General features: G+C 56.9%; 2 protein-coding genes across 4 annotated transcripts in view; one reads left to right on the forward strand and one right to left on the reverse strand.

The window, feature by feature from the left end:
• The window catches only part of PI4KA (phosphatidylinositol 4-kinase alpha), a gene marked incomplete at its 5' end in the record, with an annotated part of 95,569 nt that overhangs the window by 29,912 nt on the left and 40,591 nt on the right, over positions 1 to 25,066 (reverse strand). For all 3 annotated transcript variants that reach the window (XM_079717690.1, XM_079717691.1, XM_079717692.1), the window contains 11 exons: positions 1,552 to 1,685; positions 1,859 to 1,995; positions 2,324 to 2,432; positions 17,037 to 17,087; positions 18,504 to 18,672; positions 20,487 to 20,590; positions 21,224 to 21,407; positions 21,768 to 21,863; positions 22,844 to 22,976; positions 23,707 to 23,836; positions 24,626 to 24,726. In XM_079717690.1, coding sequence (XP_079573816.1) covers positions 1,552 to 1,685; positions 1,859 to 1,995; positions 2,324 to 2,432; positions 17,037 to 17,087; positions 18,504 to 18,672; positions 20,487 to 20,590; positions 21,224 to 21,407; positions 21,768 to 21,863; positions 22,844 to 22,976; positions 23,707 to 23,836; positions 24,626 to 24,726 — 1,348 coding nt within the window. The remainder of the gene's footprint in view (positions 1 to 1,551; positions 1,686 to 1,858; positions 1,996 to 2,323; positions 2,433 to 17,036; positions 17,088 to 18,503; positions 18,673 to 20,486; positions 20,591 to 21,223; positions 21,408 to 21,767; positions 21,864 to 22,843; positions 22,977 to 23,706; positions 23,837 to 24,625; positions 24,727 to 25,066) is intronic.
• Positions 2,801 to 12,623, forward strand: SERPIND1 (serpin family D member 1; the record flags this gene model as incomplete). The annotated part of the gene is made up of 5 exons (XM_079717263.1): positions 2,801 to 2,838; positions 6,573 to 7,468; positions 10,180 to 10,453; positions 11,883 to 12,027; positions 12,432 to 12,623. 5 exons carry the CDS (start codon positions 2,801 to 2,803, stop codon positions 12,621 to 12,623), a joined length of 1,545 nt encoding a protein of 514 aa, XP_079573389.1.

A 25,066-nucleotide genomic window follows, 5' to 3' on the forward strand; every position in this document is an offset into this window, starting at 1 on the left:
GCGAGGTGTGCTGTTGTCTGAAAGCTCTCCTGATAACTGGCGGCTGGGATCTAAGCCAGGCTCTGGAGTAAAGGCTTCAGGGCTGCTTCTCGGTGCTGACAGGAGTCCAGGGGATCTGGCAGGCAGCCCCGGGTGAGAGCTGGGCTCTCAGAGCCGCCCGCCAACTAGAGAGCCCGCCCGAGAGCCCTGGGTCACTGTGGGGCACACCGGGGAGTGGACACAGCCCACAGCCCTGCCTGCAGGTGCTGGAGGCCAAGCGGGCCCAGAGACCTCTCCTGGAGCTACACGTGCCAGGATTAGACCCAGGCTTTTGCTGTTTTGGTTTGGCTTGGTTTTTCTTTGGCTTGGTTTTTCTTTGAAAATATATTTTGTAAAAAAAGACCAGAAGGAACGATACTAACCACTACAGATGGTGCTGGTGAGCAGAGTGGGTTTCTTCCCTTAACTATTTCCACGGTTTTGTATAATGTTCTCCTATTACTTATACAACTGAAAAAAAATGTGTAATGAAAAAAGAAAAGTCAAAGTTCCCTTGGCTGTGGGGACTCTGGGACTGCCGGGAGGAGGGGACTAAGGGGGGGAGGACTCACTCCCACTCACCCAAAACAGCTTCCATCTGGTTTATATGTCAAGCTTCCAAGCAAGATCCAATCTACTGGAGGGTCTCGTGGCACCAAATAAAGGTTAAAATAGTGGCGTTGTCCAAATATCCCTCGCTTTAAGAATCAATACTTTCCATTTTAGGCGGTTTGAGAAAGACCTTATTCTATATCTAACTCTACCTGTCTTGTGACCTAAGCAAATGTCCTCCTGCAGCCCCCCACAGCGGGTCCACAGGGTGGGCGGCTGGGCTCTGGACGTCCTGCTGCTGCTTCCAGTCTCCCTTTACAGGGAGGCAGCAGGCACTGCCCTGGAGACCATGTGGGTCTCAGGCCAAATCAGGGACCGTGACCTTGGGCAGCTTCTTTGAGCGCCTGGGCCGTGGTTCCCTCCTGTGAAGTGGGGTGTACAGTGCCCACCTTGTGGGCTTGCTGGGGGGCCTGTCAATGCACGGAGCTCGTGCAGCTCCTGTGGGGCTGGCGCTCCATCCATGTTAGTGCTTCTAGCTGTCAGCTCCCTGTGGTTGCAGAGGCGTCCCAAGTGTCAGGTGCCCCGGAGGACTGTTTGGAGCAGCCCCCCACTTCCCGTTTGCTGTCTGTGCTCCAATGTGGTCCTGGAACCAGCCCCGGGGGTGCCCTAGAGCGTCTCAGAGAGGGCTGGTTCCTGGCAGAGGCTCTGACCCGTCAACTGCACTGAGTTGGTGGCAGCTCTGGTGACAGCTCAGAACCTGTTCCCTCGGGGAGGTGGCACCGGCGTCAGACCCCTGGCGTGTTACTACATGTGGCATCCAGTGATCAGGAAGGACAAGCACAGGAGAAGAGCAGAAGGGGTTCGGGGTGGTTTTTCTAAGACAGCTTACTTGTTAGGAGGAACTGAGAAAAGCCCAAGCCTGGAAGGAACACAAACATAAAACCAGCTCAATCGGGGGTACGGGCGGCAAAGCTCACGTACCTCATGTACTCCAGCCGGTAAACGGACAGAAGGTAGGTGGACATGGCGAAGTCCAGCTTGTTGATGAGGGCGGACACCTCGGGGGCCGGGTCCAGCAGGTTGATGATGGTGCTACGGAGCTCGCTCAGCTCGGCCTGGGGACGAATGCCAGGACTGCTTGGGCACGGGTGGGCGTGGCTGCTCCCCCAGATGCAAACCCCAGGGCCGTGCCCATGAACCAGACACGCAGGACTGGCTCTCACTGTCCCAGAGGGCTTCCCGAAACCCTGCCCAGTACCACCCATCTTTGGCAGGCGGGCATCCTTACGGGGGTGACTGTGTCGTTCTTCATGGCTGAGTTGTATTGGAGGACAGACCGCAGGGGCTCTTTGCTGGGAAAGGTGAGCAGGGGGGACTTGGTGGCTATTTCACAGACGCCCTCGTACCACTCTTCCGGCCAGAGTCCTGCAAGAGAGCGCGGGCTGAGGTGCCTCCTGGCTTGAGAAGAGCTCCGGCAGGGCCCATGCTGAGCTTCTGGAGTCGTGGGTCCTCTGGTTGAGCCACTGTCCCAAAAATGTGGCACAAAAACGAGTCTGTTTCCTAATGGGGGCAGGTTTCCCTAAGGTATGTGGTGTTCCAAGAACCCTAAACGACTTCGGGAAGTGTTCCCTGAGGAGGTGGCAGCCGCACTGGGCCTGTCTTGTGCGTGGGCACAGGCACCATTAGGTCGGGCCCTTTCTCACCTTGGTCCTTACGCTGCACTGTCCTCCCTGGGGCAGCAAACGTCCCCTACCTGACCCCTCCACGGCGAATCCCATCAGCACGGAATAGAGCCAGAAATCCCGGAAGAGCTTCTGCAACCGGGGCTTCGCTTCTTTGATGGGCGGCAACCGCCGGGTGAGCTGATGGGCCGAGGAGAGAGGGAGAGGTGGTTACCTGCATATGAACCTGACACCTACAGGCGTAAGCTCGAGACCCATTCTCCAGGCTTCTTCTCAGAGAATAGGTCAGTCAGACTGGGCAGGAGAAGGCACAGGGCACAGTAATCAGCAGCCCTCAGAGAGCTCGCCCAGAAACGCTCCTGAGCCTCTTGTATGCGGGGAGGGCTCTGCACTGGGAGGGAAAAGCCCTTCGGCCTCGTTGGGAGGCAGGCAAGCAGCATCCCAGAGCTCCTGGGGACCCAGGGATGGGGCGCTTGGTGTTCACAGGCGGGCAGGGAACAGGGAGTAGCCGCCTGGCCACAGGAGCACCAGGCCCAAGGGCCAGAACCATGGCGGGCGGGGCAGTGACCTTGGGCAGAACCCCAGGGTGTGAAGCAGGTAAAAGCAGAGTGCTGGGGGCAGGGGTGAGGCTGGAGTCCCTGCGTCCCTGTCCCCATGGTGTCCCACCCAGTGTGTGGCAGGGGAAGGCGCCTCGGGTATGGAAAACAGTTACATGTGTGCACAACGCCTGGTGGGCAGCTGGACCCTCCAGAGTCCCCAGCAGAGGTCAAGCCCCCACACAGCGCTAACCAACCTGCAGCGAGGGGGGCTCAGTGGTCCAAATGCTTATGATCTATGAGTACCAAGTATGGGCTAGGTGCTGTCCAGGATTCGCCTCCTGCTGGGGCCCGGGTTCGATCCCTGGTTAGGGAACTAAGATCCTGCAAATAGTGCGGCGTGACAAAAAAAAAAAAACAAAAAAAAAACCCCACCACAAACTAAAAATAGAAATGATCACGGAGCCACGGCCCCCTGTGAACACCTGAGTGGATGTGAGCATGGGAAGCACCAAAGTACGGCCCTGGCTATCCCACAACGGACAGCAGAGCGGGGCTGCATGTCCTGCAGATGGCAGACAGGTCCGGGCCAGGGTCTCCTTGTGCTCTGAGTCTCTACCTGCACCCTCCCCTCCACTGTCCATGGAGGAACAGCTCATAGGAGGGTGGGGACACCTTGCCTAGCAGGCACGTCACTCCAGAGCCCAGGATGAGGTCAGGAGCTGCGATCACTTAGAGGAAGAACGCGGAGCTGGAAGATGCGAGAGGGGCCCTCCCATGTCCAGGGGAGCATCAGTGCCGCCACCCCCAATGCAAAGCCCTGGGCCGCAGAGCGTCCTGGCTGCTCCTGTAAGCTCATCCACACAGAGACGGTCAGGCCTCCAATCACTGGGAGTCACAAGCCACTCAGCGGTGACCAAAGACACAACGAGGGCTTTGTGCTGACGAAGCTAGTTGAGCAGTGTTTGATCTGGGATGTATTTACTTTGGAAAACACGACAGCAGTCCAGCACCAAAGGTCACACTGAAGCCTGCTGGTGACTTTGGCCGATTCTGTCCCTGCAAAGCCAGTTCTCAGCAGCACAGAGGTAAGTAGGTTTCTAACGTTTCTGCCGATTATGAATTCTTATTTGAGGTAGTTAGAGATGGGTAACTGGTTTGCTTCCCTATCCAACTACATTCAAACGCTCTCTACACCATCTTAGAAAGGGTAAGAGGTTTTGTTAAGCTGCCTATGATAACATTCTGTCAGTTACGCTAGTGGACTATCAGCCAACCGGGGAGGAGGGACTGCGCTAGGTTAAGGACCTGAACTGGGAATGGTGCTGGGGGCTGTGGGCGGGCACCCTAGTTCTGGGGCATCGCAAATGGTTCAGAAAAATGACGTGTGTCACACACGCGCACACACACGTACGTACGTAGAGAGACCTGGCGAGTCTGGAGACGCAGGTACAGGGTGGGTGTTCTCTGTGCCGTGCTTTCAACTCGTTTGTGAGCCTGAAGTTATTTCAACCTGAAGGGTGTCTACAGCTCCATTACCCCCACTCCGTCTGGGCCGGGAGACAGCAGCCAGGAGGGACGAGGGACCACAAAGCCCAGCCCCGCTCCACGCAGCCAGCCTGAGAAGGCGCCACAGGAAGTGCGCATAAAAACAAACTTTTGAATGATTTCCCTTTAAAAAATACTGCTTCTCTTCAAAGATAGTAATCTGGATTTAAACACAACCTAGTGATAATTTTAAAGTATCTTCTTTAACTCTTGTGATACTAAATGGCAAAACAACAGGAAGATTTACCTTTCAGGTACCTAATTTTTTACCACATGAGATATATTATGAGATACCTTTTGCTTCCTCTGATGAGAGCATAATGCAAAGTGTTTTGGGCTTTTCATCGTATAATACAGGAATAGGAAGAAGCAAGTACAAGAAGCTTCCACACGTACTATCTGAATACAGGAGCAAAAAGACACGAATGTTTTCAACCTCTGCCTCCCTATCTGGTCTCAGATTCCTTTTCCTGAACTCTTGTTTATTCAAGTTGGGTTTTTTAAAGCTTATTTTAACCTGAGAAGGATACTTTCAAGTGTAGCCTAGCAAGAAGACCTCTTCTTTTCTCACTTTTTCAGTGTCTTGCCATTAATACCCACGCCCAATTCTACCCAGAACCTGGGCCCGGTTCCGCCAGCAGCCACACACATTAGACACTGTGTCCTGAGTGCAGGCAACGTGTGTGGCAGCCTCGGCTACGGGCTGGGGGGAGGGAAGGGGACAGGAAAAGACAACAGACAGTTCCAAGTCAGAAACCATGTGACTTTCTTCTCCAAAATGTCGTGATTAGAGGAGTGTGCAAGCTGACTGTGTTAACAGTGCTGCAGAGAAGAGCCGAGGTGGGGACTGGGGCAGGGACAACGGTGCTGGCACTCCAGGCCAAACGGGCAGAGCCCTAGACACAGGGAAGGGGCTCCACTAACCTGGGTCTAATCTAGCCACTGGCACATTCAGGCAGGCTCAGCACCCCCAATATGCACAATGCTCTGCGCGGGGAGCTGAGTCACCAAAGCCCCTGGTCCAGCACCGGCGCCCAGAAGAGGCTCCGCCGAGAGTCACTGCCATCGCCAGCACACCATCTTCAGGCCTAACAAGTCCCGATATTTACCTAACAGGAGCCAGTGATTCTTACCTGGCCTGGAGGGGAAGCAGACATTCTGTTCCTCAAAAACGTACCAGATGGTCACCCACCTGACAAACCTGACAAGACACTCTCCTCTTTCTGAGGTGATTAGAAGGGATGCTGGGATCCTGCATGACTGAGCAGCAGTATAAACACCTGCTGTCACTGTCCTGGAGACACAGAAGCATCGAGTAATAGCTCATTTCCCAGGATGCAATTCACAACCAGGAAGGAAGCAAGAGAAGGACAAAGCCGTCTGGCAGCCAAACTGACGTGACAGGTGGAGGGATGGGAGACAGACGGCTCATCCCACAGTATCTGTTAAAAACGTGCTTTGTTTACTTAAATAGAGGGAGCGCCCCTCAGGCCTTCAGTAAGAGCTTTCTGACAGCACCCTCACCCAGACCCTATACACCTGGTGAGACTATTTGTAACCCCAGCCAGAAACACTTCTGTGGGAGAGCTCTGGTCCCTCCTGAAAGCAGTGGGAGCTGACTGACAGATACAAGGAGAAAACGTACACCTGCAGCGAGGTGTACCCTCATCCCCCATGGCTGCAGGAAGACCGGCACCCACCATGTCCACTGGGCCTCCAGGTGATCCCTGCACTGCAGACACAGTCCAAATCACACAGATTAAACCACCCCAAATAACTGCTAGCACAGGAGGTGGAGCCTCAGCCTGCCTGGCGCCACCCCCCCCACCTGGCAGTGTCCTTGTGAGCTGTGCTTTATTGCACATGGGCCCCCATCCAGCTGGGGGACCTGTGTGCCTCCAGGGCCCACCCAATATGTCATTTGAGGAAGGGATACAAAGTTCAGTGAATGAATGAAAAGGAAACTCCCTGGGGCCCGTGAGCCCTATGGTTTTGCACACTTTCAACAAGGGGTTCTGATCTGGGCCCAGTGGTCCTCCAGGCAGGTTCATGAAGCCACACAAAATGTCAGGCGTCTGTTTTATCTTCAGCAGATCCTAAAATGGTTAGAGACTGGCACCCCTGGGGCCCTTCCTGGGTCGTGGCCGGGGGCCTGCAGAGGTGTGTGTGTGAGTGTGTGGGGCGGGGAGGGGGCAGTCTGCCAGGCTGCCCTCACCATGTCCTGCTCTCCCTCCAGCTCCATCTCCGGCAGAATGCAGCGCCTGCTGCACCCTCTCGTGGTGTCCCTCCTCCTGGCATACGTGTGTGGGAACCTCAGCCCTCGGGGTCAGCTTGATAGTGGAGGGGGAGACCTCGAGTCTGAGGACCCCCGGTGGGGGCAGCTGAAGAGTGGAAACCTGAGCAGACCCCTCCTGCCTGCCGACTTCCACAAGGAGAACACAGTCACCAACGAGTGGATTGTGGACGGGGAAGAGGATGACGACTACCTGGACCTGGAGAAGATCTTCGGGGAGGATGACGACTACATTGATGTCGTGGACGCAGTCTCGCCCGTGGACCCTGGGACTGGCGCCGGCAGCGTGCTCCAGCTCTTCCCGGGCAAGAGCCGCATCCAGCGGCTCAACCTCCTCAATGCCAAGTTCGCCTTAGACCTCTACCGGGCGCTGAAGGAGCGGGTCGGTGCCTCGGACAATGTCTTCCTGGCGCCCGTAGGTGTGTCCACAGCCATGGCCATGCTCTCCCTGGGCCTGCGGGGGGACACCCACGAGCAGGTACACGCTGCCCTGCGTTTCACCGACTTTGTCAACGCCAGCACCACATACGAGCTGGGCACCGTCCACAACCTGTTCCGGAAGCTGACCCACCGCCTCTTCCGGAGGAATTTCGGGTACACGCTGCGGTCCGTCAGTGACCTGTACGTTCAGAAGCAAGTTCCAGTCCTGGATGACTTCAGAGCCAAGGTCCGACAGTACTACTTCGCCGAGGTCCGGGCGGCTGACTTCTCTGATCCCGCCTTCATCTCCCAAACCAACCAGCGCATCTCGCGGCTCACCAAGGGCCTCATAAGAGACGTACTGGAGGATATGGACCCCGCGACTCAGATGATGCTCCTGAACTGCATCTACTTTAAAGGTAAGAGGTGGCGACATTTCTCAGGGCAGACGCGCAGGCGCTCTCAGCTCACAGGTGGGCCGAACTGCAGACTCTACTTCCATTCCCCTGGGAAACCCAGACACGGGGTCAGCTCGCAGGGACAGGGAAGGTCCTGATGAGGTGACAGGGCAGCTGACACTTAGAAACCCTGCGCTTTACGCCTCGCCACAGCCTTGAGAGACGGCCACTGTTATGAGTGTCTCCATCTTACAGACAGGGAATTAAAACGCTGCTCCGGAGAGATGGTGGTAAGGGGCAGAGCCAAGCTCCAGCCTCTGTTAGATCAGAATAATGCAAAAACCTTTCCAGCATCAGGTCAACCTGGATCTGAGCTTTTTCGTTTCCTTTCCCAACAGACAAAATGCTGACAAAAGGTTCACCCTGAGTAACTGACATTCACACCCCCACTCCTTTCCAGGCAGGTGGGGGCGGGGAAATCAACCCTTATGTCTAGAGCAACTGTTCTGGGCCAACACCAAGCACCGAGGCACTTCCTAAGGAGGCCCCCCCACCCCCCGCCAACCACCCACACCTGCGCACACACAAACACACAGAGCCCCAGGACTCTAGAGATAAACAGGCACGGGTCTGTAAATACCAGGCCTCGTTTTTAAAATGCCCTGATGAGACCTGAGCCAGGAGACACCTCTACTGCCCTCCACCTGCCCAGCGAGCTGAGGGCACACATGAAGAGCGGGGTCACTGCACACTAGTGCGGTGACACGCAACCACTCTCCCCTCTGCCACCAAGGACTAGTGGGCACCAGCCAGGTCAGTCCTGGGAGGCCACGTTCCCTGGTTGGTCAGCTCCAGCACAGTTTACGGAGGTCCAGGGAGCCCCTCTCCTGAAAGTGGCTGAGGGGCAGTGGGGCCAGAGCACCCACCGGCCGGGACACCCGCTCTGTGCCCAAGCCGAGGCCCCCCGCGGCTGTGCGGAATGCTGCCAAAGGGCAAAGCAGGGGGAGGGAGCCAAGACAGGAGGAAGGGTTCAGAGGCTGAGCCAGACCCCTGGCTCCCCCGACGCCAGGCACAACGCCAGCCTTGCGGTGGGCGGGTCCAGGCTGAGGCTCCAACAGGCCCGTGACAGGCACACGGGACATACTCAGTGAACACACACATGTCCTTTCATCCCTGGCTGGCGGGACAGGTTTGGGAATGAAAACTGGAGGTCAGCCCTGGTCTCACTCCCCTAACCATGTGGCCTCGCAAATCCCACTGTTACATGCTCAGTGGGTCTGATGTTGCCAGTGACACTCGAGAGTAATTTCCTGTGTTCAGGGGTGACTTTGACAGTGAGTGGGAGACCCCTGGGTGGCACCGAGGCCCTCAGCCCTGCCAGCCTGTGGGCACCCCGACTTCCAGAGCCTCTGCCTCAGCGCAGTCAGTATTCAGAGCAGGCAGGGACACGTCCCAACATGGGAACCAGGGTCACGCAGACGGCAAACGTGGCGGCAGGGCACATGAATCCTTGCCCACACACCGGAAGGCTTGCTGGATCAGGGCTGGGAGTCAGAGAGATGAAACGCCAGTAGCACCAGCTCTCATGGGTGCATATCACAACAGAGTCTGGATGTGTAACTCTTAGCTCTAGCTCCCAAATCTCTGTCACTACTTATTTTAATTTCAAATGTTACGAGCACTCTGTAAAACACAGTGAAAACAGAGGCTGGGCCTCAGGAGCAAAGGAAGGAGAGAACCTGGGAGAGGCGGGGCAGCTGCAGCAAAGCTGGGAAAGCCGTGGCTGGAGCCCAGGGGAAAGGGGGTCTCCCCCAGGGCAAATGGCACAATCTGGGGCGGGGAGAGACCAGGGACACCGCTCACACCCACCATGCACAGGGTGGACCCCCACAGAGAGCTGCCTAGATGCCTGACTCACAGGGCTGAGCAGCCCTGGGCGGAGGCCGGCTCCGGAGAAGGACCCAGATCAGAGGCGGGCGGGCACTGCTGTTATGCCCCCCCCAGGAGCCTCCTGCTTTTCGGACACCCTGCCCCACCCACCAGCTGGAAACCTTGAACAGGTCACTTGGCTTCTCCCCTCTGCTTGCTCATCTGTGAGATGGGGGTGGTGAAAGCCCCGCCCCTCACGGTTGCTAGGAGTCGATGTAGCACAGGAAGGGGCTGGAGGAGGCCTGGCACATGGCCAGTCTCACCAGTGGGCGGGCGGCCCTCACTTCCAGTTACTAGCATCTTAGAGCCACACAAACACGTTCCCACTCGGGCACACGAAGCTGCCCCGAAATCCAAAGTGAAGGTGGCAATGGCAGTGCTGCCTCCCCAGGCATCCAGCCAGTCCCCATAGAGCTGATGGCAGCTCAGGGCCCTCATCTTACAGAGAGACATGCAGAGGCCCAGGCAAGGCAGGTGATGTGCTATTTAATGTCAGGATCTAACCCAGCATTCACCTGGTCTATTCACCCCATCTGCCCTCATCCGCTTCCTACGAGAAGCCTCTAAAACAGTGGTTCTCAGTGTGGCGGGCGGGCCAGACCAGCATACTGGTCTGGCACACTGGTCTCAGTGTGGTCCCCAGACCAGCAGCATCAGTATCGCCTGGGAACCGGTGAGAAACTTAAACTCCTGGCCCAAACCAGACCTGTGGGTTCATATGGTGGGGGTGGGCCATGCAGCCTGTTTGAACAAACCCTCTAAGAGAGCATTTAAACAAAAGCCTGTTCCTGCTGACCTCACAGGGTCCTGGGTGAACAAATTCCCAGCGGAAATGACACACAACCACAACTTCCGGCTGAACGAGCGAGAGGTGGTCAAGGTCCCCATGATGCAGACCAAGGGGGCCTTCCTGGCGGCAAGCGACCAGGAGCTGGACTGCGATGTCCTGCGGCTGGAGTACATGGGGGGCATCAGCATGCTGGTGGTGGTCCCGCACAAGCTGTCCGGGATGAAGACCCTGGAGGCCCAGCTGAAACCCCAGGTGGTGGAGAGGTGGCAGAAGAGCATGACAAACAGGTGCCTCTGGGGCCAGGGGACTGGGGACCCAAGGAGGCTGGGGCTGCAGTCACTTTAGGGAAAAGGGCATGTGCCCCCTGGGCCACTGTGACTTCTGCCCAAACTTTCCGCTCGGTGAAAGGAGACCAGAAAGCGTTGATGAGAAATGCACCGGTACTCTGTGATGTGGGGGCAGGAGCGACCTGGCTCTGCCACACACTTGCCCTGACCCCCTGGGGTCACTTGCTGTGGGCCTAGAACCAAGACGAGCCCCCAACCCAGTATGAGAAGCCCCGAGGTCCTCCAAATCCCCTCAGGGCGTCACTCACCATCTCACAGTCAGGACCATAGGTTGTGCTGCTGGATCAGCGCAGGAAGGATGCACAAGTCACCTCCCTGTCTTCCTGGATCCCGCCGGGCCCGAGTTAACAACTGAACCTGGTCTGGGCCTCCTTTCAGGACCAGGATACAAGGAAATGCAACTGAGGGACAGGCAGGCTCTTAGGGGCAGGTCTACCGAGGTAGCTGGGCAGGCAGCAAGCTCTGTCACTTTCTCCTTAAAACCTGTTCTGTACCCGCCTCCTTCCTAACCGCACTGCCCACGACCTTCGCCCTGAGCCAGCGGGGGCCTGACCAGTCTGCCGTCCCATGCTCCGTCTACCTGCCACGAGCCACCAGGCAGCGTCCCCACCTGCCTCTTCCTGCGAACTCTCTGTGGACTCCCACCCACAGGATGCAGCCCCCTTGCTGCCCAGCCTGGCCCACACGCTGCTCTGCTCTCCCCTGTCCTCCTGCCCGGAGTCCTGCGCTCCCTCCAGCAGGCCCTGCTCAGGGCCCCCAGATCTTGTCCCCCCTCCTCCAGGATGGCCCAGTGGTTAGGCCTGTTCTCGTCACTCGGACGCTAACAGGTGGTCTTTACGCTTTGCTGCTTCACGTGTGGGGTCCTGGCGCACCAAGAGGGAAGGAAGCTCCTGAGAAGGGGGTGCGTCTGGCGTCTTAGCCCCACAGCGCCCTCAAGGATGGAGAACGCTAGCGCTGGCTGGTACAGAAAGCACTCTTTTTTTAAGTGCACTGAGCTGCACTTCAGCTCCTTAAACAGTAAAATACCAAATGCCTGAAAGCAGGGACCCAAGTGAGAGAATGTCAGATGCCTGAGCCATGAGCCAGTAACAGCTCTGCCGCCTGGCTGGTAGGACACAAACCATACAGTACCGAGGACATGACTGCACAGCAGTAACCATGCCTCAATTCTGAGTGCTGGGATTACAATGGGATGGTCTTTCCAAAATCCTCCACTGGCAGGACGAGGATATGCATTTTAAGAAGTGTTGTGTCAATTCTGTGGTACACGGACTGGAGGCGGGTGTGTGTGTTTATGGACGTTTAAGGGGAAATGTGATTCCTCTGCAACTTGCAGTTAGTAGAACCGGCCCTTCTCTTCCCTGACCAGGACACGGGAAGTACTCCTGCCCAAGTTCAAGCTAGAAAAGGACTATAACCTGGTGGAGGCCCTGCGGTCCCTGGGGGTCACAGCGCTGTTTGACAGGAACAGCAATATGACGGGGATCTCGGACCAGAGGATCGTCATTGACCTGGTAATGCCCGTCCTCTGCCTGTTCCCATCCCACCCCAGGTCTGCCCCCCTTGGAGCCCCTGCTGATACCAGAGAGAAGGCAGGTGCCCGGGAGCACCCCAGCCCAGCAGGCCTACTATGGCAGAGGGCCCAGAGCGTGAGCAGGGGGTTCTGGGGACACGGTCCTGCCCGCAGAGTGCTGTGGGCAGCCCTGAGTGGCCATGGTGCACAGTGCAAAGGTGACACCGTTCACACCACACTCAGCTGATGTGTGAGGACCGAGTCCCAAGGGCCATCCTGCCCAGCCACGTCCATGCCTCCCCTGCGGTTGCTTGGTCCCTTCCCTGAAGAACACGAGACTACCCCCCCTTGCCCGTCTGTGAGTGACCACCGCTATCTGACAGCTTCCCTTTTGTCCTGACGCAGTTCAAGCACCAAGGCACCATCATGGTGGACGAGGAGGGTACGCAGGCCGCAGCCGTGACCACCGTGGGGTTCATGCCATTGTCCACCCAGGTCCGCTTCAGCGTCGACCGGCCCTTCCTGTTCCTTGTCTATGAGCACCGCACGGGCTGCCTGCTCTTCCTAGGCCGGGTCGCCAACCCCACCAGGTCTTAGCGGTGGAGGCCGGGGCGTCTCGAGTGCTCTGGGGCATCCGCAATTCCATTTCCCTTCCAACAACGACCACGAGGCACTGGGGCGGTGACCCCGTGGCTCAGGCCACCTTTCTGGGAGACATGGACGAAGGACCGCGATGCTTGCCACCATCAGGGCTGCACAGCCCAGAGGTCACCGCAGCTGCAGCACGGTGGCTGTCTCCTAGAAAGTGTCGGCGCCAAACAGACTGGCTCCCTCCACCTCACAGCAAACCCCTCCACGGGCCCAGCAGCCCCCCTCCTCCACTCTGTCACCCAAAGCCTTTCCCCCCCAGGGCTTCCCACCTGACAGGGAACATGGGCAGGAGCTGCCCCCTCCCCAAGGCCTGGGGTGCCCTGGCCTCGGGCTCAGTCCTCTCAAGGCCCAACCTCCTGAATTGAGGTTAAATGTCTCTGCACCTGCTTTCATCTCATGGCCGCCCAGAGGACGGCATGTACCCGTAGCCATGCTTTCCACCCTAAAGATAAATAAATATCGCCACTTTTACTGGGTATAATTCTACTTTTATAACGTCAGATAACTAAAAAAGGCCACATTCAAAATAGCTGACACCCCAGCAGTGCTAGACATTGACAGAGTGACCTGAGTGCCCAACAGTGACCCAGAGCAGGCACATCCTCGGGCTCGGATGTGGCAGTGCTGCTGCATCCTGGGGGCGGGGGGGCATGGATGGAGCTGTGTGGGGGCTCCGGAAACACCAGTCTGTATGTGTGGCACACGCTACAGCTTCCATCCCCAGACACAGGGAGACCCTCAGACGTGCCTGCGGTGGGTCTGGTTCGAGAAAACGGGCGACGTCCAAGGACTATATTTCTGGACCCTTGATTCCGGGGCAAGACCAGTGGAATCCACACAGGCTGCTCAGAAAGAAGAGCGCAAGGCCTCCGCAGTGTGGGGCGGGGTACAGCGCCGGGGGCTTCAAAACTGCCACGTGTGTGGCCGTCAGACTGGGACCCCACGGGCCTGCCATAGGCAGTGGGCTGGGGTCGAAGCCTGGTTGGCCTGACTCCACAGAGAGCTTCTGACCCAGTGAGACTGACACAGTCACAGGCAGCAAAGGGGTGCACGAGTGCTCCCTGATGTGGAGGCTGGGTTATCCCCGTCCTCACACCAACCTGGGGCTTCCACTGTTACAGAGGGGGCGTGCTCAGCCGCAGGCCTGAGTCCCACCCTGGCCCTGCTTTCACCCCTCACCCTCTCCCCCTGCCCCCTCCCCACTGCCTGAGCCAGGGCCCGTCCAGTGTCTGACACCCAGGGCAGGGGGGCCTTTCCTTGTCATCCCTCTTGCCCTCTCAGGGAACCTGGGCTTGCTGACCACCCTCTCCAAGTCCTCCTCTATTCTGAGTCAACACTGTCCTCTCCTGGGCTTGTCTGACACTTCTGGTCTTGCTGCTGTTTCCTCTGGCTCCTCCCCCACACCCCCATGCGCATCTCAAGATTCCACCTTCAGCCCTTCCCCACATCCCCCACCCAGAAGGCATGAAGACACGTGGCCCAGGCTCCTCTTCAACCCCCAGGGGTCAGAGAGCTCCAGCCCCTCAATCTGCTCAGAATGCCCTTGGGCCCCCTTCAGAAACGAGGTGCCTCCATGCAGCAGATATGAACCCAGAGCACAGGCCTGCGCCAGGCTGCCTGGGTTCCACTCCCGGCTCTGGCACTTTGAGGCAAGTTCTGTGCCTCAGTCTCCCGTCTGTGAAACGGGGATAACACAGTCCCTATCTTGCAGGCTATTGTGAGGATGAAGTGGGTTACTGTCTCGAAGGGGTTCAGGTCATTGCCTGGGTTACCACTTCCAGCCCAGGGGTCCCTAACTGGGGGCCTACCTGGGCCCCTCCCCCTTCCCTTCCTGAGGTGAAGTGCAAACCCTTGAGGACAGACGCCACCTCCATGAGGAAGAGGGAGCAGCTTTCACACAGGTCTATGAATTGAAAGTGTTAGTCCCCAAACATCCTTTTGCAGGCACCAAGAGAATAACCTGTCCAAGGCCACACAAGCTGCAAGTGGCCCGGGTGCCCAGCCGAGTGGAATGCATGGACATTTTCCGCGCTTTGTGACAGCGGGGCAACTATGTCTCCAGCTGTAGGTTCAAGCAATGGAATCAGTGACATTTCTGAAGAGCATCACAGATTCACAGGACAAAGACCACCAAACGCAGGCAGGAAGGAGCCTCGGAGGCCATGTGAGCTGGCGCCCCCACCCCAGGCTCCCAAGATCACTGATAAGGGAACAGCTGCATTAGGGCAGAAACCCATGCTTCCTGCCCAGAGCCACTGGCACATCCACTCAACTAAGTCACTGAAGACACAGTGTCATCGAAAAATCCAAAACAGAGTATCTTTTTCTTTAAAATAAAAATTTTTTAAAAAGAAGTATAAAACATTCAAGCAAACAAACAAAAAAAACTATGGAAGTTAGTTTCTCCCAGAAGGTCCAGGGTTAGGGTGAGGGCTAGAACCAGAGAGCAGAGGCAAGAACCATGGCATCTGGGCTCTGTGTTGAGCAACAGAATCAAATATTTGTTTCCTCCTCCACAATATAACCATTAACTTGTTGACACAACGATACTTATTCCGTTCATGTAAAGGTCACCGTATTGGAGGAGACATGGGTGTTTCAGGTGAGCGTGTGCTAGCCTATCACTGCTAACATATCTTCCCGCCGTGACGCGCCAGCCCCGCAGAAGGTCACCCCATCTTTTTGAGACTCTCTGCTGGCAGAGCAGGTGCGGAGAGACTGGGACACTCTCCCAGGACCCCACATGCAGGGCCAGGAGTCCAACCCCGGTCCCAGTGACCCTAAAACTGGTGTGCCCCCAAACCTACAAGTCATCGCTCCCCAAAAGTGCGCAGAGTGTCCCCTATAGATTTCTTCCGTGCATTTATTAAACTATAAACAACAACCGCCAAGCACACTTACAAGCTCACAGGCATACAGACGGGTCAGAGAACTGTGGGGCTCAAATATCCCAGAACTCGTTAACTTGAGAGGCCCCCCGGGCGTGCTCCCTGTCTACCAAACCTGCTCTCCATGGAGCCCTCCACGGGCCAAGGACTTCATGCCTCTCGCCCTTCCCTCCGGGCCAACAAAGTGTCCTCGTGGCGCTTCTCAATGCACTGTGCGCGAGTCGACGTCAACCATGACATCTTTAGAAACCGACCCATGGGTGCTGGTGTAAACCGTCAGGGTCCCAGCAACCCACAGGCCCTCGAGGGGCTGTGGGGGCCCTGACTGCAGGGAGAGGCCGGAGGGCTCCCAGGGAAAGTGGGAGGCATGAGGCAAGCCCAAGCTCCAACCCTGCAGCACGCTTGGGGAGAGATGCTGTCCTGGAGCCCAGCTGAGTCAGCCACCTTCGGGGGAGGGAGGAGGGGACAGGCAGAGGGTGGGGGTGGCCTGAGGCGGAACCCCCCACCCCCACCCCGGACATAGCCCGCGACGATCAGCCTCACTATCAGAGCCAAGAACGATAAGCCAGTTAGCTGCCGGTTCCCATCCGCCTTGGCTGGCTGACACCGGACCCCCAATAGTCCCCAGACTCAAATGACGAATGCCCACAGAAGCAGGGACTGAAACCACTTTGCAGAGATAGGAGAGGGCTCGCCAACCGCCCACTGGGCCTCGAAGCCCCTGGGTCACCACGCAGCCGGAGGTCAACCTCTCCACCTGCGGGGACACCCACATAAATGCTCGAGGCTCGAATGAAGAGGGAGAACTGGAGGCGGAAGCAGGGGCTTAAGCAGAAGGCAGGCTAAGTGGGAGCTCAAGAATCACCAATGAAACAAAGCTGGACGCGGGCCTGGCTCAGGTCTGGCAGCTGGGAACGCCTGGGCCGGGAAAAGTGACATCTGTAAGGGTCACTTTGGGAAGAAGTGGCCACAGGCTGAGACAGGACAAGACGGACACCGGCCCTTGACTGCGGCAGTGCTGCGGCAGAGACAGGCCTGAGCCATCCCCGACAGGGCACCAAGGGCTGCAGCCCCAAGGCCCAGGCACCAACCAGAGGCCCCAGGCTCACCATGGGGGGTGGGGGGTGGGGGGAGGGGTTGGAAGCAGCCCCTGCAGGCCACAGTCAGAGGCACCTGAGCAGGGCGGGAGCTCAGGGAAAACCTAAGTCAGACCCCCACACCCGAGGAACAGGCAGTAGGGTCCTGGTCAACTGGCCAGGGGTTCAGCCGAGCATGGAGAAAGGGAGCGAGGCAGCGAGGCAACAGGAGGCACACGCCCACGGGGCAGTCGCGGAAGCTCCGACACAGCCACAGCTGCAGGATCCCTGCAGCCTCAAAACAGCACCTTTCAGGGAACTCGCTGCAGGTCTCTGGGCAGCACTCAGTACGAGCACCGCACCTGAGTCCGAGACACCAATGGGCGGGTACTCACCACAGCGATCACAGGGATGAGGACGCCCAGGTTCCCCGCGCTGCTGGAGGCCTGGAGGAGAACAGAACTGAGTCACTGATGAGCCCACGCTTCTTTCATTGAAAAGGAAAAAAAAAAAAAGACCTAACACAGTGTCATAAAAACTGAAATTCCTTAATCTACACGAAACAATGAAAAAGATATACAGAGAAACATGTATAAAGATGCATAATCTTAACAGCAAAAGAGGGAAACAATTTGAATGTCAAACAGGAGAAGGATTACATAAACCGTTGACAACTCTGCACAAATATCACAAGCTGTTACAGAGACAGCACTCTGAAAAGCACTGTCACCTTAAAAAGTGCCCAGATCAAACGTTAAATGTAAGAAAGTATGTTCTCACACAGTGCCAACTATGTAAAATAAATAGATTTGCATAAAACACCCAGGAGAAAGTCTGTCAAAAGGTTAACGACGATTGTATCTGAGGAGAGAAATTTTTACTCTCCTCTTTATAGGTTTCTGTATCTTTTCTATAATGAATACACATTCTTTCCAAATCTGGGAAAACTTGGGGGTTACTTAAAAATAACTAAGTAAAAAGTCAGCCACCTGGCCAGACACATGAGGAGCAGCCCGGCTTGGGAAGCCCAGCTGCTCAGTTGACGATGAGGGCATCGACTGCCCACCGCAGCAGGGCTGCTCCATCTTCAGGGATGAACAGGGTTGGGACAGCTTGCCGAGGCCCTGTGGCCGCGCAGGGGTGGGGACAGGGTCCTAAGCTGGTGTTCCCCCAGCTCTTGATTTCTGTCCTCAGCTCCTGGTGGTCAGTGTGTTGGCCAGTCCCCACCCCACCCCACCCCCCACTGCTGCCCCACAGACACCTGGCCTGTCACTGCAGTGGGGGGTGGGTGCATGGGCAAGCTCAGCTCGGCACCCAAGGAGCCCCTACCCCAGCCGAGGAATGAAGCAGGACACCTGAGTGTTGAGCCCGGGAGATGCAGTGAGAGTGGTGGGGACGGGGGTGCGGGGAGCTGGGCCCTGGAGCCCTCAACAGGGTACAGCCTCGGCCTCCTTGGGCTCCAGGTGCCTCCCCAACACCCTCGAGCCCCCGTCTCTTGTGCACGGGGAGCTGGGCCCCACTCAGGAGACAAGAGGAACAGTGGCCCAGCCTGCTGTGGCGGGGAGCAAGGCAGGGCTGAGCGGGGCAAAGGGTCTCAGGCCCTGTTTGCACCAGCCCCTTCCTCCTAGGTAAGACTTTCACTCAAGGCTGCTGCTCACTCGCTTCCACCTCAGAGAGGCCTTGAGATCACCCAATGCCCGTTTTGTTCCCATGCCTGTCCCGCTAAGCCTGCAGGGGCAGCCCCTTGTCTGTCTGTTCACTCCCGCCAGCACCCCGGGAAGGAACCAGTCCCCCGTTCCTGACGTCATCAGGTAAAGGGAGAAAGCATGGGTTTCAAGGCGGTGCCCAGGGCTGAGCCCTACCTTCAGGGCGGGCCCCTTCTCGCTGGCCCTCTCACTGGCCCGCTTGCCCTCCAGCCCCAGCTGCACAAACAGCTCCAGCAGGTTCATGAGCAGCTCGTCCACCAGGTGCTCGTCCTGGATGTTGGCCGCGATGTTGGCCAGGGCGTTGATCACAGCCAGCGAGCAGTGCCTGTGGGAGAGAGGTGGCGCGGCCACAGTGTGGGCCCCCAGTACAGTGAACGAAGACCCCCAAGGCGAGGGACATGCCACCAGAGGATACCAGCCCTGAAGGAAAGTCAGCTGCTGCGGAAGAGACCCCAACCTCCCCCGAGACAAGTTGGGGGCCCAGGGGCTGTTCAGCTTCCAGGAGCCTGCGTGTTGGGGCGTGTTGACGGTCTCGGGACACTTCCTCCAAGTGCCCGGGCAGCCATGCAGCTGAGAACAGGCATGTCACTCCCCAGCACTTCCAGGGGACCCACTTCCCCTCCAGTTACAGTCTCCCTTCATCACCACCACCCCGGAAACTCTGACGACACTTCCTCCTCCACCTGGGGCTGAGGTTAGGGTCAGCTCACATCAGACACTCAGGAAGTGCTCAGTGGTCCTGACGACCTGCCCCGACCCCGTCACCCCATGTAAACCCTGAATAGGAAGCTGACACTGCACACCAGCGGGGCGGCTGGGCTCTGAGTGCCGGGTCAGCTGGATGCTGCCGCAGCCGGGCTGTGCCAAGTAGCTCAGGTCTTTAAGGCCCAGTTTCTTCCTGAGTAAACAAGGATAATAATTCCCTCCTCGCAGGGCGTGGGGGAATCAAACAGTCCCTGTGAAGCACGTAGCACATTGTCTGCCCCCGAAATCACAGAGCAATGGCAGCCGGGACAAAAGGCACCCCTTCCCAGACAAATCTCTGGCGGGGGGAACGGATGGCAGTGGATGCCTCCTCCGGCGGGAGACCAGTCACTGTGGGTGGCACTGTCAGAAAGTGCTTTAGGAAGGAAATGTGGCAGAAGATGAGGAACTGGTAAGTCCCGTACATGGCACGGGCCGAGCAGCGAGGCAGAGGCGGGGTCAGAGGTCAGAAGGAAAGACAGGGAGGGGAGGGGCGAGGAGGTGCAGGAGCCGCTCTGGGAGCAAGATGCAAGGGGAAGAGGTTTTGGTCTGTGTGTCGGTGTCACTGCGGAGACCAGAACGGACAGACAGGAGAGGGAGGTGAACTGGGGCCCCCCAAGGCCACTCCTGTGTTCCAGTGGCCGGGGCTCCCGTGGGAGCGGCAGTGAGAAGGCAGAGAAGCAGCCATTGTGCTGAGAGCTGTCACATGCATACACACGGCCTCATACACCCACACAGCTGGTGAGGAAGTTAAGGCACAGAGAAGGTGAGCATGTCCTGAGGTCACACAGCCGCACTCCCACCCCCTCCCCTGGGTGGAGTGGCCAGGAGGGGAGAGGAGAACCTCCACCCTGCCCACCGCCCTCCTGACTTCATCTGACCAAGTCCATGAGATCCTCCAAACACAGGAGGATACGTCTCGTCCTTGGGGCATCCCTGGGGAGGGCGAGGACTCATGCAAACATCATACACCCAAGGCTGTCAACGTCTCCTCCCTTGCCCTCTGAATCCACCCTGAGGCGAGCATCTGAGACACAGGTATGCAGCATCGACCAGCAGAAACACTGGAAAATTACCTAATGTGCGGCCTAGGGCTGGCCAGACAGATTGCGGTGCTGCCACCTGATGGACACCATGCTGACATCTAAGGTGACGACGGGCAGGAAGGCCGGTGCTGCTCTGTGAGAACACGGTCACCCGGGGGCGCTGTGCCCACTGGGTGAGGAGCTCAGAGATGCTAGCTCGGGGGCGGCCCTGTGCGGGTCATTCCCGCCTGGGTACATGTATTTCTAACATGTAGTGCTTTTCTAAGAAGAGATGTTTATTTAAAAGACAAGTCCCCACATCTCACATTTTCAAAGGATCGAGAGCAACAACGAGGTTGGGAAGACTTACCTGTAGCCATGGTCCTTGTAATCTTTGGTGGCAGAGTACACAACAGAGCTGGCCTTCACGCTGATCTGCTGGAAGAGATTCCACACCTCCTGGTAAATGTATTGCTGGAAAAGAGTGAGGGACACGTGACCACATCTCCTCTGGGAGCACCCTCCATGGACACCCAGAGGGGACACACTGGGGACCAGGGACAGTGGGGCCTGAAATAGCATCAAGGCCAGCCCTTCCTAAAGGTTTATGCAAACCTCAACTTAAACACCTAGAGTGGAATAGGTTCCATTTCCATTCTATTCTATTAACATCGGCAAGAAAATAGTTTAAACCTCTTTCTCCGGCATTCTTGGAACCATTACACTATTCTCCTTTCCTTGGAAAAAAATCTCACCATTCGGTGTTAAGAAAGTTGTGAGCGGGCTTCCCTGGTGGCGCAGTGGTTGAGAGTCCACCTGTCGATGCAGGGGACACGGGTTCGTGTCCTGGTCTGGGAAGATCCCACATGCCGCCGAGCGGCTGGGCCCGTGAGCCATGGCCGCTGAGCCTGCGCGTCCGGAGCCTGTGCTCCGCGACGGGAGAGGCCACAACAGTGAGAGGCCCGCGTACCGCAAAAAAAAAAAAAAACAAAGTTGGGAGCATTTAACTCTTCCACAGGGTAAGTTTAATCTGTATTTTTACATTCCTGGGAATCAAGGAGATTCCCAAAGCTTGCCCAGGGAGAGTGGGTTCCTGGCCGTGCTTACGTTTCCAGTGATGACCAGGCAGCCAAGCTGGTCGATGATGAGCACGTCAAGGGGGGAGGGGGGCTGGCAGAACTTCTGCTGTAGGATCTGCAGGATCGGCTCCATGACTTTTGGGGTGTCCCTCAGGGCCACTGCGATGTGGCCCAAGGCTCGGATGGTGTGGTCCGGAATCAGGTGAGCATCCCTACAGGAGGGAAGGACAGACATGCCCTGGGAATGGTGCTCCAGCACGCAGCAGGGAAAAGAAGCCGGAAGCCAGGACCTGGACCCCAGGGTCATCAGTCTCTCAGAGGAAGCGTCCATCTGAAAGTGACAGCTTGAGATCTGCAATCACCAGCACCAGGCGGGAAGACAGAGGTCTTTTCCCCCAGTGTCCAGGGTGGACATTCCAAGGTGGGCTTCAGCAGACATCGTGGGACAGACTCAATGCCTGACGCCATTCCGTGCCAGAAAGCGGCACAGACGCGTGAATGCCAGCAGCCCCATGAGCCTGCACAGGACCATCTGCCCCCGCCCCCACCTCCTGGGACAGGACAGGACGTACTTGTCACTCTCCTGGGAGATATAGAGCCGGTTGGAGAGGCTGGCCAGGAAGGCCTCCACGATCACTGTGTCCACAGTCAAGCCAGCCTTCAGGCACCTGAGCAAGGAGGAGGCCAAGCAGAATGAGGCATCAGAATAACCAGATGAGCATTTTGTGTTTGATTTTGGTTGAGTTTTTCCTGTCTGGGGTCTGCAAGGTTTAAAGACCCGTTCTGAATACTCTTTCCCCAGAAATCTGAATGATCATTACACAGAATGAATTCAAAGAACAGCTGTAGATTTCACCCTTTGACAAGTATCTCCGTTGAAAATAGTAACTTCATTATCTTGCCCAGAACAGTCTCCTCCAGGGTGTCATACTCATCCCAATTCCAATTTAAGATTCCGTTTCTCAACAGAAGTCACAATAGCTGATTCGAAAGACAGATGGTCCCACGGTGGCTGAGGGAATGTTAAAATTACATATCGAGGTTTTAATAGTATGGAGAAATGCTTATGCTCTAGAGAAGGGGAAATCTAACAGCCCTGAGGAGCATGAAATCTTACAAGCATCTCTCGCTCCCCACACATTTGGCTCCCAGGCCACAAAGTCAGAGAAGACAGTCTGACAGAGTAGCTGGGCTCCAGCCCGATGGCCCCGAGAGCGAGGCGCCAGGACTCAGACAAGGAGAGGTACGACTCCTACAAATCAGAATGTATCTGGTCCCCAAGTGTGGACAGCAAGAGTTCACACAGATGGAGCTGGTGCTGAAGGGACACTCGGGCACATAAAACCTCTCATTTATACCAAAAATCGCACGGAAAACAAGATGAAACAGGACCACATGTCATCACTCTGGATGATGGGCTAAGGGATAATTCTTTTCTGTCTACTTTTCTATAAATCACAGGTTTTCTCTGTTTTTTATTACGTTTATGATCAGGAAAAGAAAGGCAGGAAATTTTTGTTTTTTCTTTAACATGTAGCAATCTCCCTTTTCGGATCCAGCGCAGGTTTAGAAGCTTCCCTGAACAATAACGTCTCTGGCTCTGCCTGACACACCGCCCCTATCCCCCTCACCCCACGAGGCCACCCACCTGCAGACGTTGTCGATGGCAATGTCCCGCAGCTGCTCGTACATGGACGGCTGGCTCTTCTTCCCCGACGCCACGTTCAGGGTCGACTCGGAATGCTCGTTGGTTACGCTGATTTTTATATCATTGCCGGCAACTGGAAGTAAAAATTCAAACATCTATCTGGTTATGCCTGTCACTTTCCATATCTGTGTTTGAAATTCAAAACCAAAATCAAATGTAATCATCTTTAGCTACAAAAGCAATCTCTTTACAAAGACTTCACCAAGCATTTCAGAATCCAAAGTGTCGGAGAACAGAAAGGATGAAACAAAAGTTTAAATCAAGGAAGCACACTTAAGTTACAAAGCAATGAATACATAAAACAGCAACGTCTTAAGAAATGATTCAGAAGTCCTGGCCCCTAGGAGCTCAGCCCCAGCAGAAAGGCAAGGGCATGGCCTGAGGGCATCCAGCTAATGCACAGGAAGGCGGGAAGGGTGGGCAAGCGTGAGAGCAGGGCCCTCAGAGTCTCTCCACCTGAAGGGAGAGGACAAAACGTCCACCTTGGTGGGACTGGGGGCAGCATGGTGATACCACTTCAGCGCCCGAGTGCGCAGCAGGGTACTTAATTAACATCGGTCACCAGACGTGCTCTGGGCCTGTGGCAGTGGAGGGGACAGAGCTCCAGGCCCGGCGTTGAGACATGGGACGCACACTGCAGGATGCCCCAGAGAGGGCAGGTGCCAAAAAGAGCAGGCCTGGAGCGGGGCCTGGGAGAGTGGCAGCGGGAGGGAGGCCTGGCACCCCAGGGGGTTGTGCAGGGGAAGACTTGGGAGGAAAAGGTGGAGGAGCAGCCCAGGGATGGCGGCCTCTCGGCCAGTTACCTGTGTGGTACTGACTGTGGCACTTGTACAGCTTCACCAGCACGGGGGACGGGACCACCAGGAAGTCCCGCAGGGATGGCGTCACCGAGTGCACCACCACCGGGAACCTCTCGCACAGGCGGCCCAGGCCCTGCAACGCACAGCGGGCCATCAGGGGCTGCAGGGGAGGTGCCCACCCCTTCAGACACCAAGTCAATCAGACTTCCAAGGGCCACCCAGCCATGGGGCACAAAGACAGAAAGGGGGTGGTCGGGACTCTCTCCACCCAAAGGCGAGAGTCACTGTTAAAGTGTGTCCATCTCTTTTGGAAGAAACTTAGGGGAGAAAGGGCACCAAGCATTACTTTTACACAACGGCAGACATGAAGTCAGTGGGGTTGGGACAAGGTCAGAGTCTCCTCACAGCAGGCTGGCGTCCGAGGCCTTGGGAACGCCCGGCAGATGCAGGGCAGCCTCCACAACGCAGGACTTGGCTGTGCCTGGACCCCACTCGCAGAAAGCCTGCTGGCCGTCAGCAGCGGCCTCCCAGCACTGAACTTGTCCACAGCAGACTCTAGTTCAAGTTCCTAGAGGCAGCAGCTCAGACCTCGCTGCTGGTGCCTGCCACAGCCTGGCCACAGCAAGAAGGCCCTGCTGGGGCTTCCCTGGTGGCGCGGTGGTTGGGAGTCCGCCTGCCGATGCAGGGGACACGGGTTCGTGCCTTGGTCCGGGAGGATCCCACGTGCTGCGGAGCGGCTGGGCCCGTGAGCCATGGCCGCTGAGCCTGCGCATCCGGAGCCTGTGCTCCACAACGGGAGAGGCCGCAACAGTGGGAGGCCCGCGTACCACAAAAAAAAAAAAAAAAAAAAAAAGAGAAGGCCCTGCTGACGGGTGTCAGCACCGCACTCCCAACCACCCCCACCAGGGCCCGTGAGACTGACCTGCAGACAGCAGATGAGCAAGGGCAGGTGAGCAATGATGACCTTGCTGGATGTCTTGGACTGCAGCTTCTCAGACAGCTTGATGCACAGATTCTCTGCACCTAAGTTCAGAACAGAGGAGGGTACGGACCTTTAGCAAAGGCCAATGGTCACAAAGACTCCTTCACCAGTCAAAATAGAACGTGACTAAACCCCGGGCTCACTAACTCTGAGAAGCGGCTCCACCACAAAGTGTCAGAGGCGCGCGTCCCTGCTCCTTTCCTGCTGCTATGACACCATCCTGCAGGGTGGGCTATCCCTCTGCTGCCAGCCCCCACCCTGTCCCGTGTCCTGAGCGTGGCTCCCCCCGAGCCCCCACCTTCCTGGACCAGCACAATCTTCCGCCCTGAGATCCCTCCTCCTCTCCTCGTAAGCGGAGGACTCGCCAGGCGGTGGCACGGG

The sequence above is a fragment of the Hyperoodon ampullatus genome, assembly GCF_949752795.1.
Source record: "Hyperoodon ampullatus genome assembly, chromosome: 13".
NCBI lineage: Eukaryota > Metazoa > Chordata > Mammalia > Artiodactyla > Ziphiidae > Hyperoodon > Hyperoodon ampullatus.